This window comes from Penaeus vannamei, chromosome 19, assembly GCF_042767895.1.
Source record: "Penaeus vannamei isolate JL-2024 chromosome 19, ASM4276789v1, whole genome shotgun sequence".
NCBI lineage: Eukaryota > Metazoa > Arthropoda > Malacostraca > Decapoda > Penaeidae > Penaeus > Penaeus vannamei.
The window spans coordinates 14,114,682-14,129,681 of NC_091567.1; the positions used below are offsets into that span (position 1 = coordinate 14,114,682).

A 15,000-nucleotide genomic window follows, 5' to 3' on the forward strand; every position below is an offset into this window, starting at 1 on the left:
TTTTTATCATGGTTACCATTCCAACTACTAGTAGTGACATCATAATTGTTATTAACATTGTCATCATCGTCATAACTGTTATTATTATCCTCATCCGCATCATTCTACGTATGTGTGTGTAGCAAATAGTTTGTTTCTTGCGTAGGTGTTCATCAGGCTGCGGGGGGGGGGGGGGTAGAGGGTCATTGGGTAAGGGGAGGAAAATGGGAGGATTGATGAGGGAAGGATGGGGAGGGGTAGAGGGCCATTGGGGAAGGGGAGGAAATGGGAGGATTGATGGGGGAAGGATGGGGAGGGGTAGAGGGCCATTGGGGAAGGGGAGGAAATGGGAGGATTGATGGGGGAAGGATGGGGAGGGGTAGAGGGCCATTGGGGAAGGGGAGGAAATGGGAGGATTGATGGGGGAAGGATGGGGAGGGGTAGAGGGCCATTGGGGAAGGGGAGGAAATGGGAGGATTGATGGGGGAAGGATGGGGAGGGGTAGAGGGCCATTGGGGAAGGGGAGGAAAATGGGAGGATTGATGGGGGAAGGATGGGGAGGGCGGGGATAGCGTGGGCTTGTTGTGTCTTTGTCATGCACTGGATGGGGAGTGGCGCTGTCATGAAGGGTGATATGATGTCTGTAAGGGTGATTTAGGGCTTATGTAGTATTGGATTTATGCAGGCCGCTGTGCTCACTTTTTTTTTCTTTTTGTTCAAGTTCCATCTTCGTTGATGTTGGAGGATGGAAGTAAAAATAGAATAAAAAATGAGAAAAAAAATTAATGGAAATAAAGAATACATGGAAACAAAAAATAAATGGAAATAAAAAAATAAATGTAAATAAAAAATAAATGGAAATACACCAATAGATAAATAAATAAAATCGTCGGATTTCCTCGCCCTCCCCAGCAGTAGTGAGCAAATAGAATAAATAAATAAATAAAAACTATATTACTAGCACTAAAAAAGGGAGAATAGTTGGCTCATCGTTCGCCCAGCTGGTTTCTGCCTCACATGAAGCCTCGTCGTTCGCCCAGCTGGTTTCTGCCTCAGAGGAAGCCTCGTCGTTCGCCCAGCTGGTTTCTGCCTCACATGAAGCCTCGTCGTTCGCCCAGCTGGTTTCTGCCTCAAATGAAGCCTCGTCGTTCGTCCAGCTGGTTTCTGCCTCAAACGAAGCCTCGTCGTTCGCCCAGCTGGTTTCTGCCTCAGAGGAAGCCTCGTCGTTCGCCCAGCTGGTTTCTGCCTCAGAGGAAGCCTCGTCGTTCGCCCAGCTGGTTTCTGCCTCAAAGGAAGCCTCGTCGTTCGCCCAGCTGGTTTCTGCCTCACATGAAGCCTCGTCGTTCGCCCAGCTGGTTTCTGCCTCAGAGGAAGCCTCGTCGTTCGCCCAGCTGGTTTCTGCCTCAGAGGAAGCCTCGTCGTTCGCCCAGCTGGTTTCTGCCTCAAAGGAAGCCTCGTCGTTCGCCCAGCTGGTTTCTGCCTCAAAGGAAGCCTCGTCGTTCGCCCAGCTGGTTTCTGCCTCAAAGGAAGCCTCGTCGTTCGCCCAGCTGGTTTCTGCCTCACATGAAGCCCTGTCGTTCGCCCAGCTGGTTTCTGCCTCACATGAAGCCTCGTCGTTCGCCCAGCTGGTTTCTGCCTCAAATGAAGCCTCGTCGTTCGCCCAGCTGGTTTCTGCCTCACATGAAGCCCTGTCGTTCGCCCAGCTGGTTTCTGCCTCACATGAAGCCTCGTCGTTCGCCCAGCTGGTTTCTGCCTCACATGAAGCCTCGTCGTTCGCCCAGCTGGTTTCTGCCTCAAATGAAGCCTCGTCGTTCGCCCAGCTGGTTTCTGCCTCAAACGAAGCCTTGTCTTTCGCCCAGCTGGTTTCTGCCTCAAAGGAAGCCTCGTCGTTCGCCCAGCTGGTTTCTGCCTCACATGAAGCCTCGTCGTTGGCCCAGCTGGTTTCTGCCTCACATGAAGCCTCGTCGTTGGCCAGCTGGTTTCTGCCTCAGAGGAAGCCTCGTCGTTCGCCCAGCTGGTTTCTGCCTCAAAGGAAGCCTCGTCGTTCGCCCAGCTGGTTTCTGCCTCAAAGGAAGCCTCGTCGTTCGCCCAGCTGGTTTCTGCCTCAGAGGAAGCCTCGTCGTTCGCCCAGCTGGTTTCTGCCTCAAAGGAAGCCTCGTCGTTCGCCCAGCTGGTTTCTGCCTCAAATGAAACCTTGTCGTTCGCCCAGCTGGTTTCTGCCTCAAATGAAGCCTCGTCGTTGGCCCAGCTGGTTTCTGCCTCAAAGGAAGCCTCGTCGTTCGCCCAGCTGGTTTCTGCCTCAGAGGAAGCCTCGTCGTTCGCCCAGCTGGTTTCTGCCTCAAAGGAAGCCTCGTCGTTCGCCCAGCTGGTTTCTGCCTCAAAGGAAGCCTCGTCGTTCGCCCAGCTGGTTTCTGCCTCAAATGAAGCCTCGTCGTTCGCCCAGCTGGTTTCTGCCTCAAAGGAAGCCTCGTCGTTCGCCCAGCTGGTTTCTGCCTCAAAGGAAGCCTCGTCGTTCGCCCAGCTGGTTTCTGCCTCAAATGAAACCTTGTCGTTCGCCCAGCTGGTTTCTGCCTCAAATGAAGCCTCGTCGTTGGCCCAGCTGGTTTCTGCCTCAGAGGAAGCCTCGTCGTTCGCCCAGCTGGTTTCTGCCTCAAAGGAAGCCTCGTCGTTCGCCCAGCTGGTTTCTGCCTCAAAGGAAGCCTCGTCGTTCGCCCAGCTGGTTTCTGCCTCACATGAAGCCTCGTCGTTCGCCCAGCTGGTTTCTGCCTCACATGAAGCCTCGTCGTTCGCCCAGCTGGTTTCTGCCTCACATGAAGCCTCGTCGTTCGCCCAGCTGGTTTCTGCCTCACATGAAGCCCTGTCGTTCGCCCAGCTGGTTGCTGCCTCAAAGGAAGCCTCGTCGTTGGCCCAGCTGGTTTCTGCCTCAAATGAAGCCTCGTCGTTCGCCCAGCTGGTTTCTGCCTCACATGAAGCCTCGTCGTTCGCCCAGCTGGTTTCTGCCTCAAACGAAGCCTTGTCTTTCGCCCAGCTGGTTTCTGCCTCAAAGGAAGCCTCGTCGTTCGCCCAGCTGGTTTCTGCCTCACATGAAGCCTCGTCGTTGGCCCAGCTGGTTTCTGCCTCACATGAAGCCTTGTCGTTGGCCAGCTGGTTTCTGCCTCAAATGAAGCCTCGTCGTTGGCCCAGCTGGTTTCTGCCTCAAAGGAAGCCTCGTCGTTCGCCCAGCTGGTTTCTGCCTCACATGAAGCCTCGTCGTTGGCCCAGCTGGTTTCTGCCTCAAACGAAGCCTCGTCGTTCGCCCAGCTGGTTTCTGCCTCACATGAAGCCTCGTCGTTCGCCCAGCTGGTTTCTGCCTCACATGAAGCCTTGTCGTTGGCCAGCTGGTTTCTGCCTCAAATGAAGCCTCGTCGTTGGCCCAGCTGGTTTCTGCCTCAAATGAAGCCTCGTCGTTGGCCCAGCTGGTTTCTGCCTCACATGAAGCCTTGTCGTTGGCCAGCTGGTTTCTGCCTCAAATGAAGCCTCGTCGTTGGCCCAGCTGGTTTCTGCCTCAAATGAAGCCTCGTCGTTCGCCCAGCTGGTTTCTGCCTCACGTGAAGCCTCGTCGTTGGCCCAGCTGGTTTCTGCCTCACATGAAGCCTCGTCGTTCGCCCAGCTGGTTTCTGCCTCACATGAAGTCTCGTCGTTCGTCCAGCTGGTTTCTGCCTCAAACGAAGCCTCGTCGTTCGCCCAGCTGGTTTCTGCCTCACATGAAGCCTCGTCCTTCGCCCAGCTGGTTTCTGCCTCAAATGAAGCCTCGTCGTTCGTCCAGCTGGTTTCTGCCTCAAACGAAGCCTCGTCGTTCGCCCAGCTGGTTTCTGCATCAAACGAAGCCTCGTCGTTCGCCCAGATGGTTTCTGCCTCAAATGAAGCCTCGTCGTTCGCCCAGCTGGTTTCTGCCTCACATGAAGCCTCGTCGTTCGCCCAGCTGGTTTCTGCATCAAACGAAGCCTCGTCGTTCGCCCAGATGGTTTCTGCCTCAAATGAAGCCTCGTCGTTCGTCCAGCTGGTTTCTGCCTCACATGAAGCCTCGTCGTTCGCCCAGCTGGTTTCTGCCTCACATGAAGCCTCGTCGTTCGTCCAGCTGGTTTCTGCCTCAAACGAAGCCTCGTCGTTCGCCCAGATGGTTTCTGCCTCAAATGGAGCCTCGTCGTTCGCCCAGCTGGTTTCTGCCTCACATGAAGCCTCGTCGTTCGCCCAGCTGGTTTCTGCATCAAACGAAGCCTCGTCGTTCGCCCAGATGGTTTCTGCCTCAAATGGAGCCTCGTCGTTCGCCCAGCTGGTTTCTGCCTCACATGAAGCCTCGTCGTTCGTCCAGCTGGTTTCTGCCTCACATGAAGCCTCGTCGTTCGTCCAGCTGGTTTCTGCCTCAAATGAAGCCTCGTCGTTCGTCCAGCTGGTTTCTGCCTCAAACGAAGCCTCGTCGTTCGCCCAGCTGGTTTCTGCCTCACATGAAGCCTCGTCGTTCGCCCAGCTGGTTTCTGCCTCAAAGGAAGCCTCGTCGTTCGCCCAGCTGGTTTCTGCCTCAAATGAAGCCTCGTCGTTCGTCCAGCTGGTTTCTGCCTCAAACGAAGCCTCGTCGTTCGCCCAGCTGGTTTCTGCCTCACATGAAGCCTCGTCGTTCGCCCAGCTGGTTTCTGCCTCAAACGAAGCCTCGTCGTTCGCCCAGCTGGTTTCTGCCTCAAACGAAGCCTCGTCGTTCGCCCAGATGGTTTCTGCCTCACATGAAGCCTCGTCGTTCGCCCAGATGGTTTCTGCCTCACATGAAGCCTCGTCGTTCGCCCAGCTGGTTTCTGCCTCAAACGAAGCCTCGTCGTTCGCCCAGCTGGTTTCTGCCTCACATGAAGCCTCGTCGTTGGCCCAGCTGGTTTCTGCCTCAAACGAAGCCTCGTCGTTCGTCCAGCTGGTTTCTGCCTCAAACGAAGCCTCGTCGTTCGCCCAGATGGTTTCTGCCTCAAATGAAGCCTCGTCGTTCGCCCAGCTGGTTTCTGCCTCAAATGAAGCCTCGTCGTTCGCCCAGCTGGTTTCTGCCTCACATGAAGCCTCGTCGTTCGCCCAGCTGGTTTCTGCCTCAAATGAAGCCTCGTCGTTCGCCCAGCTGGTTTCTGCCTCACATGAAGCCTCGTCGTTCGTCCAGCTGGTTTCTGCCTCAAACGAAGCCTCGTCGTTCGCCCAGCTGGTTTCTGCCTCACATGAAGCCTCGTCGTTCGCTCAGCTGGTTTCTGCCTCACATGAAGCCTCGTCGTTCGCCCAGCTGGTTTCTGCCTCACATGAAGCCTCGTCGTTCGCCCAGCTGGTTTCTGCCTCACATGAAGCCTCGTCGTTCGCCCAGCTGGTTTCTGCCTCACATGAAGCCTCGTCGTTCGCCCAGCTGGTTTCTGCCTCACATGAAGCCTCGTCGTTCGCCCAGCTGGTTTCTGCCTCACATGAAGCCTCGTCGTTCGTCCAGCTGGTTTCTGCCTCACATGAAGCCTCGTCGTTCGCCCAGCTGGTTTCTGCCTCAAAGGAAGCCTCGTCGTTCGCCCAGCTGGTTTCTGCCTCACATGAAGCCTCGTCGTTGGCCCAGCTGGTTTCTGCCTCACATGAAGCCTCGTCGTTCGTCCAGCTGGTTTCTGCCTCAAAGGAAGCCTCGTCGTTCGCCCAGCTGGTTTCTGCCTCACATGAAGCCTCGTCGTTCGCCCAGCTGGTTTCTGCCTCACATGAAGCCTCGTCGTTCGCCCAGCTGGTTTCTGCCTCACATGAAGCCTCGTCGTTGGCCCAGCTGGTTTCTGCCTCACATGAAGCCTCGTCGTTCGCCCAGCTGGTTTCTGCCTCACATGAAGCCTCGTCGTTCGCCCAGCTGGTTTCTGCCTCACATGAAGCCTCGTCGTTCGCCCAGCTGGTTTCTGCCTCACATGAAGCCTCGTCGTTCGCCCAGCTGGTTTCTGCCTCAAACGAAGCCTCGTCGTTCGCCCAGCTGGTTTCTGCCTCACATGAAGCCTCGTCGTTCGCCCAGCTGGTTTCTGCCTCAAACGAAGCCTCGTCGTTCGCCCAGCTGGTTTCTGCCTCAAAGGAAGCCTCGTCGTTCGCCCAGCTGGTTTCTGCCTCAAATGAAGCCTCGTCGTTCGTCCAGCTGGTTTCTGCCTCAAACGAAGCCTCGTCGTTCGCCCAGCTGGTTTCTGCCTCACATGAAGCCTCGTCCTTCGCCCAGCTGGTTTCTGCCTCAAATGAAGCCTCGTCGTTCGTCCAGCTGGTTTCTGCCTCAAACGAAGCCTCGTCGTTTGCCCAGCTGGTTTCTGCATCAAACGAAGCCTCGTCGTTCGCCCAGATGGTTTCTGCCTCAAATGAAGCCTCGTCGTTCGCCCAGCTGGTTTCTGCCTCACATGAAGCCTCGTCGTTCGCCCAGCTGGTTTCTGCATCAAACGAAGCCTCGTCGTTCGCCCAGATGGTTTCTGCCTCAAATGAAGCCTCGTCGTTCGTCCAGCTGGTTTCTGCCTCACATGAAGCCTCGTCGTTCGCCCAGCTGGTTTCTGCCTCACATGAAGCCTCGTCGTTCGTCCAGCTGGTTTCTGCCTCAAACGAAGCCTCGTCGTTCGCCCAGCTGGTTTCTGCCTCACATGAAGCCTCGTCGTTCGCCCAGCTGGTTTCTGCATCAAACGAAGCCTCGTCGTTCGCCCAGATGGTTTCTGCCTCACATGAAGCCTCGTCGTTCGCCCAGCTGGTTTCTGCCTCACATGAAGCCTCGTCGTTCGCCCAGCTGGTTTCTGCCTCACATGAAGCCTCGTCGTTCGCCCAGCTGGTTTCTGCCTCAAATGAAGCCTCGTCGTTCGCCCAGCTGGTTTCTGCCTCACATGAAGCCTCGTCGTTCGCCCAGCTGGTTTCTGCCTCACATGAAGCCTCGTCGTTCGTCCAGCTGGTTTCTGCCTCAAACGAAGCCTCGTCGTTCGCCCAGCTGGTTTCTGCCTCAAACGAAGCCTCGTCGTTCGCCCAGCTGGTTTCTGCCTCACATGAAGCCTCGTCGTTCGTCCAGCTGGTTTCTGCCTCAAACGAAGCCTCGTCGTTCGCCCAGCTGGTTTCTGCCTCAAACGAAGCCTCGTCGTTCGCCCAGATGGTTTCTGCCTCACATGAAGCCTCGTCGTTCGTCCAGCTGGTTTCTGCCTCAAACGAAGCCTCGTCGTTCGCCCAGCTGGTTTCTGCCTCACATGAAGCCTCGTCGTTCGCCCAGCTGGTTTCTGCATCAAACGAAGCCTCGTCGTTCGCCCAGATGGTTTCTGCCTCAAACGAAGCCTCGTCGTTCGCCCAGATGGTTTCTGCCTCAAATGGAGCCTCGTCGTTCGCCCAGCTGGTTTCTGCCTCACATGAAGCCTCGTCGTTCGCCCAGCTGGTTTCTGCCTCAAACGAAGCCTCGTCGTTCGCCCAGATGGTTTCTGCCTCAAACGAAGCCTCGTCGTTCGCCCAGCTGGTTTCTGCATCAAACGAAGCCTCGTCGTTCGCCCAGCTGGTTTCTGCCTCAAATGAAGCCTCGTCGTTCGCCCAGCTGGTTTCTGCATCAAACGAAGCCTCGTCGTTCGCCCAGATGGTTTCTGCCTCACATGAAGCCTCGTCGTTCGCCCAGCTGGTTTCTGCATCAAACGAAGCCTCGTCGTTCGCCCAGATGGTTTCTGCCTCAAATGGAGCCTCGTCGTTCGCCCAGCTGGTTTCTGCCTCACATGAAGCCTCGTCGTTCGCCCAGCTGGTTTCTGCATCAAACGAAGCCTCGTCGTTCGCCCAGCTGGTTTCTGCCTCACATGAAGCCTCGTCGTTCGTCCAGCTGGTTTCTGCCTCACATGAAGCCTCGTCGTTCGTCCAGCTGGTTTCTGCCTCAAATGAAGCCTCGTCGTTCGTCCAGCTGGTTTCTGCCTCAAACGAAGCCTCGTCGTTCGCCCAGCTGGTTTCTGCCTCACATGAAGCCTCGTCCTTCGCCCAGCTGGTTTCTGCCTCAAAGGAAGCCTCGTCGTTCGCCCAGCTGGTTTCTGCCTCAAATGAAGCCTCGTCGTTCGTCCAGCTGGTTTCTGCCTCAAACGAAGCCTCGTCGTTCGCCCAGCTGGTTTCTGCCTCACATGAAGCCTCGTCGTTCGCCCAGCTGGTTTCTGCCTCAAACGAAGCCTCGTCGTTCGCCCAGCTGGTTTCTGCCTCAAACGAAGCCTCGTCGTTCGCCCAGATGGTTTCTGCCTCACATGAAGCCTCGTCGTTCGCCCAGATGGTTTCTGCCTCACATGAAGCCTCGTCGTTCGCCCAGCTGGTTTCTGCCTCAAACGAAGCCTCGTCGTTCGCCCAGCTGGTTTCTGCCTCACATGAAGCCTCGTCGTTGGCCCAGCTGGTTTCTGCCTCAAACGAAGCCTCGTCGTTCGTCCAGCTGGTTTCTGCCTCAAACGAAGCCTCGTCGTTCGCCCAGATGGTTTCTGCCTCAAATGAAGCCTCGTCGTTCGCCCAGCTGGTTTCTGCCTCACATGAAGCCTCGTCGTTCGCCCAGCTGGTTTCTGCCTCACATGAAGCCTCGTCGTTCGCCCAGCTGGTTTCTGCCTCACATGAAGCCTCGTCGTTCGCCCAGCTGGTTTCTGCCTCACATGAAGCCTCGTCGTTCGCCCAGCTGGTTTCTGCCTCAAACGAAGCCTCGTCGTTCGCCCAGCTGGTTTCTGCCTCACATGAAGCCTCGTCGTTCGCTCAGCTGGTTTCTGCCTCACATGAAGCCTCGTCGTTCGCCCAGCTGGTTTCTGCCTCACATGAAGCCTCGTCGTTCGCCCAGCTGGTTTCTGCCTCACATGAAGCCTCGTCGTTCGCCCAGCTGGTTTCTGCCTCACATGAAGCCTCGTCGTTCGCCCAGCTGGTTTCTGCCTCACATGAAGCCTCGTCGTTCGCCCAGCTGGTTTCTGCCTCACATGAAGCCTCGTCGTTCGTCCAGCTGGTTTCTGCCTCACATGAAGCCTCGTCGTTCGCCCAGCTGGTTTCTGCCTCAAAGGAAGCCTCGTCGTTCGCCCAGCTGGTTTCTGCCTCACATGAAGCCTCGTCGTTGGCCCAGCTGGTTTCTGCCTCACATGAAGCCTCGTCGTTCGTCCAGCTGGTTTCTGCCTCAAAGGAAGCCTCGTCGTTCGCCCAGCTGGTTTCTGCCTCACATGAAGCCTCGTCGTTCGCCCAGATGGTTTCTGCCTCACATGAAGCCTCGTCGTTCGCCCAGCTGGTTTCTGCCTCACATGAAGCCTCGTCGTTGGCCCAGCTGGTTTCTGCCTCACATGAAGCCTCGTCGTTCGCCCAGCTGGTTTCTGCCTCACATGAAGCCTCGTCGTTCGCCCAGCTGGTTTCTGCCTCACATGAAGCCTCGTCGTTCGCCCAGCTGGTTTCTGCCTCACATGAAGCCTCGTCGTTCGCCCAGCTGGTTTCTGCCTCAAACGAAGCCTCGTCGTTCGCCCAGCTGGTTTCTGCCTCACATGAAGCCTCGTCGTTCGCCCAGCTGGTTTCTGCCTCAAACGAAGCCTCGTCGTTCGTCCAGCTGGTTTCTGCCTCACATGAAGCCTCGTCGTTCGCCCAGCTGGTTTCTGCCTCACATGAAGCCTCGTCGTTCGCCCAGCTGGTTTCTGCCTCAAATGAAGCCTCGTCGTTCGCCCAGCTGGTTTCTGCCTCACATGAAGCCTCGTCGTTCGCCCAGCTGGTTTCTGCCTCAAACGAAGCCTCGTCGTTGGCCCAGCTGGTTTCTGCCTCACATGAAGCCTCGTCGTTCGCCCAGCTGGTTTCTGCCTCAAATGGAGCCTCGTCGTTCGCCCAGCTGGTTTCTGCCTCACATGAAGCCTCGTCGTTCGCCCAGCTGGTTTCTGCCTCACATGATACCTCGTCGTTCGCCCAGCTGGTTTCTGCCTCACATGAAGCCTCGTCGTTCGCCCAGCTGGTTTCTGCCTCACATGAAGCCTCGTCGTTCGCCCAGCTGGTTTCTGCCTCACATGAAGCCTCGTCGTTCGCCCAGCTGGTTTCTGCCTCACATGAAGCCTCGTCGTTCGCCCAGCTGGTTTCTGCCTCACATGAAGCCTCGTCGTTCGCCCAGCTGGTTTCTGCCTCAAATGAAGCCTCGTCGTTCGCCCAGCTGGTTTCTGCCTCAAAGGAAGCCTCGTCGTTCGCCCAGCTGGTTTCTGCCTCACATGAAGCCTCGTCGTTCGCCCAGCTGGTTTCTGCCTCAAAGGAAGCCTCGTCGTTCGCCCAGCTGGTTTCTGCCTCACATGAAGCCTCGTCGTTGGCCCAGCTGGTTTCTGCCTCACATGAAGCCTCGTCGTTCGTCCAGCTGGTTTCTGCCTCAAACGAAGCCTCGTCGTTCGCCCAGCTGGTTTCTGCCTCACATGAAGCCTCGTCGTTCGCCCAGATGGTTTCTGCCTCACATGAAGCCTCGTCGTTGGCCCAGCTGGTTTCTGCCTCACATGAAGCCTCGTCCTTCGCCCAGCTGGTTTCTGCCTCAAACGAAGCCTCGTCGTTCGTCCAGTTGGTTTCTGCCTCACATGAAGCCTCGTCGTTCGCCCAGCTGGTTTCTGCCTCAAATGGAGCCTCGTCGTTCGCCCAGCTGGTTTCTGCCTCACATGAAGCCTCGTCGTTCGTCCAGCTGGTTTCTGCCTCACATGAAGCCTCGTCGTTCGCCCAGCTGGTTTCTGCCTCAAATGGAGCCTCGTCGTTCGCCCAGCTGGTTTCTGCCTCAAATGAAGCCTCGTCGTTGGCCCAGCTGGTTTCTGCCTCACATGAAGCCTCGTCGTTCGCCCAGCTGGTTTCTGCCTCAAATGAAGCCTCGTCGTTGGCCCAGCTGGTTTCTGCCTCACATGAAGCCTCGTCGTTCGCCCAGCTGGTTTCTGCCTCACATGAAGCCTCGTCGTTCGCCCAGCTGGTTTCTGCCTCAAATGAAGCCTCGTCGTTCGCCCAGCTGGTTTCTGCCTCACATGAAGCCTCGTCGTTCGTCCAGCTGGTTTCTGCCTCACATGAAGCCTCGTCGTTCGCCCAGCTGGTTTCTGCCTCAAATGAAGCCTCGTCGTTCGCCCAGCTGGTTTCTGCCTCACATGAAGCCTCGTCGGTCGCCCAGCTGGTTTCTGCCTCAAATGAAACCTCGTCGTTCGCCCAGCTGGTTTCTGCCTCAAATGAAGCCTCGTCGTTCGCCCAGCTGGTTTCTGCCTCAAATGAAGCCTCGTCGTTCGCCCAGCTGGTTTCTGCCTCAAATGAAACCTCGTCGTTCGCCCAGCTGGTTTCTGCCTCACATGAAGCCTCGTCGTTCACCCAGCTGGTTTCTGCATCAAATGAAGCCTCGTCGTTCGCCCAGCTGGTTTCTGCCTCACATGAAGCCTCGTCGTTCGCCCAGCTGGTTTCTGCCTCACATGAAGCCTCGTCGTTCGCCCAGCTGGTTTCTGCCTCAAATGAAGCCTCGTCGTTCGGCCAGCTGGTTTCTGCCTCACATGAAGCCTCGTCGTTCGTCCAGCTGGTTTCTGCCTCAAATGAAGCCTCGTCGTTCGCCCAGCTGGTTTCTGCCTCACATGAAGCCTCGTCGTTCGTCCAGCTGGTTTCTGCCTCACATGAAGCCTCGTCGTTCGCCCAGCTGGTTTCTGCCTCAAATGAAGCCTCGTCATTCACCTAGCTGGTTTCTGCCTCACATGAAGCCCTGTCGTTGGCCCAGCTGGTTTCTGCCTCACATGAAGCCTCGTCGTTCGCCCAGCTGGTTTCTGCCTCACATGAAGCCTCGTCATTCACCTAGCTGGTTTCTGCCTCACATGAAGCCTCGTCGTTCGCCCAGCTGGTTTCTGCCTCACATGAAGCCTCGTCGTTGGCCCAGCTGGTTTCTGCCTCACATGAAGCCTCGTCATTCACCTAGCTGGTTTCTGCCTCACATGAAGCCTCGTCGTTCGCCCAGCTGGTTTCTGCCTCAAATGAAGCCTCGTCGTTCGCCCAGCTGGTTTCTGCCTCACATGAAGCCTCGTCGTTCGCCCAGCTGGTTTCTGCCTCACATGAAGCCTCGTCGTTCGCCCAGCTGGTTTCTGCCTCACATGAAGCCTCGTCGTTCGCCCAGCTGGTTTCTGCCTCACATGAAGCCTCGTCGTTCGCCCAGCTGGTTTCTGCCTCACATGAAGTCTCGTCGTTCGCCCAGCTGGTTTCTGCCTCAAATGAAGCCTCGTCGTTCGCCCAGCTGGTTTCTGCCTCAAATGAAGCCTTGTCGTTGGCCCAGCTGGTTTCTGCCTCAAATGAAGCCTCGTCGTTCGCCCAGCTGGTTTCTGCCTCACATGAAGCCTCGTCGTTCGCCCAGCTGGTTTCTGCCTCACATGAAGCCTCGTCGTTCGCCCAGCTGGTTTCTGCCTCACATGAAGCCTCGTCGTTCGCCCAGCTGGTTTCTGCCTCAAACGAAGCCTTGTCTTTCGCCCAGCTGGTTTCTGCCTCACATGAAGCCTCGTCGTTCGCCCAGCTGGTTTCTGCCTCACATGAAGCCTCGTCGTTCGCCCAGCTGGTTTCTGCCTCAAATGAAGCCTCGTCGTTCGCCCAGCTGGTTTCTGCCTCAAACGAAGCCTTGTCTTTCGCCCAGCTGGTTTCTGCCTCAACTGAAGCCTCGTCGTTCGCCCAGCTGGTTTCTGCCTCACATGAAGCCTCGTCGTTCGCCCAGCTGGTTTCTGCCTCAAATGAAGCCTCGTCGTTCGCCCAGCTGGTTTCTGCCTCAAATGAAGCCTCGTCGTTCGCCCAGCTGGTTTCTGCCTCAAAGGAAGCCTCATCGTTCGCCCAGCTGGTTTCTGCCTCACATGAAGCCTCGTCGTTCGTCCAGCTGGTTTCTGCCTCAAAGGAAGCCTCGTCGTTGGCCCAGCTGGTTTCTGCCTCACATGAAGCCTCGTCGTTCGTCCAGCTGGTTTCTGCCTCACATGAAGCCTCGTCGTTCGCCCAGCTGGTTTCTGCCTCAACTGAAGCCTCGTCGTTCGTCCAGCTGGTTTCTGCCTCACATGAAGCCTCGTCGTTCGGCCAGCTGGTTTCTGCCTCAAATGAAGCCTCGTCGTTCGCCCAGCTGGTTTCTGCCTCACATGAAGCCTCGTCGTTCGCCCAGCTGGTTTCTGCCTCAACTGAAGCCTCGTCGTTCGTCCAGCTGGTTTCTGCCTCACATGAAGCCTCGTCGTTCGGCCAGCTGGTTTCTGCCTCACATGAAGCCTCGTCGTTCGCCCAGCTGGTTTCTGCCTCAAAGGAAGCCTCATCGTTCGCCCAGCTGGTTTCTGCCTCACATGAAGCCTCGTCGTTCGTCCAGCTGGTTTCTGCCTCAAAGGAAGCCTCGTCGTTGGCCCAGCTGGTTTCTGCCTCACATGAAGCCTCGTCGTTCGTCCAGCTGGTTTCTGCCTCACATGAAGCCTCGTCGTTCGCCCAGCTGGTTTCTGCCTCAACTGAAGCCTCGTCGTTCGTCCAGCTGGTTTCTGCCTCACATGAAGCCTCGTCGTTCGGCCAGCTGGTTTCTGCCTCAAATGAAGCCTCGTCGTTCGCCCAGCTGGTTTCTGCCTCACATGAAGCCTCGTCGTTCGCCCAGCTGGTTTCTGCCTCAAATGAAGCCTCGTCGTTCGCCCAGCTGGTTTCTGCCTCACATGAAGCCTCGTCGTTCGCCCAGCTGGTTTCTGCCTCAAACGAAGCCTTGTCTTTCGCCCAGCTGGTTTCTGCCTCACATGAAGCCTCGTCGTTCGCCCAGATGGTTTCTGCCTCACATGAAGCCTCGTCGGTCGCCCAGCTGGTTTCTGCCTCACATGAAGCCTCGTCGTTGGCCCAGCTGGTTTCTGCCTCAACTGAAGCCTCGTCGTTGGCCCAGCTGGTTTCTGCCTCACATGAAGCCTCGTCGTTGGCCCAGCTGGTTTCTGCCTCACATGAAGCCTCGTCGTTCGCCCAGCTGGTTTCTGCCTCAAATGGAGCCTCGTCGTTCGCCCAGCTGGTTTCTGCCTCACATGAAGCCTCGTCGTTGGCCCAGCTGGTTTCTGCCTCACATGAAGCCTCTCCCTCCTCTTGCGAACGGAGTCACGGCACCCCCTGTGTGGTCCGGGGGTCGTGGCACATAACCCGGTGGGTGACTGATGCCTCCCCCGCGGGTCTCTTGCGAAAGGGGGTTCTCCTGTGGGTTCCTATCCCGTGGGATAGGGAGGTGTACTGCGAGGGCCAAGGGTGTCAGAGAGAGAGAGGGGGAGAGAGGGAGAGAGGGAGAGAAGGAGAGAAGGAGAGAAGGAGGGAGAGAGAGAAGGAGGGAGAGAGAGAGAGAGAGAGAGAGAGAGAGAGAGAGAGAGACAGAGAGAGAGAGAGAGAGAGAGAGAGACAGAGAGAGAGAGAGAGAAAGAGAGCCATCATGCCTCCATCTGTCCCAATCTTTATCATGCCTTCTCTTGCCTGTCCTTTCGTCGTATCTCGTGAGATTCTGTGCACTGGGTCTTGGGGAGGTACCCGAGTATAGGCCTATCTAGTGTTTCGTATTTCCGTGGCGCTGTGTATTGCGCCTCTGCTCGCCGTGTCGTTCTGTGTCGCGTTCTGCCGCCCCCTTCCCCGAGGGAGAGGGAGCACGTCGCCCTGGTGGAGCGTGGTGTGTTTGGTTTGTTTATTTACGTGTTGGTGGATTTCTGCTTCGACTGAAAATGTGATGTTTTTTTTCTTTTCTTTTCGTTAGTGTATTCTAGTTTTTCTCGTATGTGTTCAAGGTTGCGATAGTTATATTAACATCTGTTGTATAAAATATAGAAAGTAAACCCTCGGAAAGGAATATAATTTGAGAAATTGATTTACAATCCTACACAAGACGGATAAACGCACACACACACGCACAGGAGAGAGAGAGAGAGAGAGAGAGAGAGAGAGAGAGAGAGAGAGAGAGAGAGAGAGAGAGAGAGAGAGAGAGAGAGAGAGAGAGAGATAGAGATAGAAATAGAGATATAGATATAGATAGATAGATAGATAGATAAAAAGACAGATAAAGAGTGTGAGAGAACAAGTGTTATGGTATCTCCCCGTATATTCAACTCG

The 15,000-nt window shown here is 56.3% G+C and overlaps 1 protein-coding gene across 1 annotated transcript in view; it reads left to right on the forward strand.

The window, feature by feature from the left end:
• LOC138864918 (uncharacterized) overlaps nucleotides 1–15,000 on the forward strand; it is a 61,955-nt gene that overhangs the window by 30,346 nt on the left and 16,609 nt on the right. Inside the window, exons 2-5 of the mRNA XM_070133561.1 lie at nucleotides 2,813–3,079; nucleotides 12,326–12,523; nucleotides 12,677–12,874; nucleotides 13,145–13,342. Coding sequence (XP_069989662.1) covers nucleotides 2,813–3,079; nucleotides 12,326–12,523; nucleotides 12,677–12,874; nucleotides 13,145–13,342 — 861 coding nt within the window. The remainder of the gene's footprint in view (nucleotides 1–2,812; nucleotides 3,080–12,325; nucleotides 12,524–12,676; nucleotides 12,875–13,144; nucleotides 13,343–15,000) is intronic.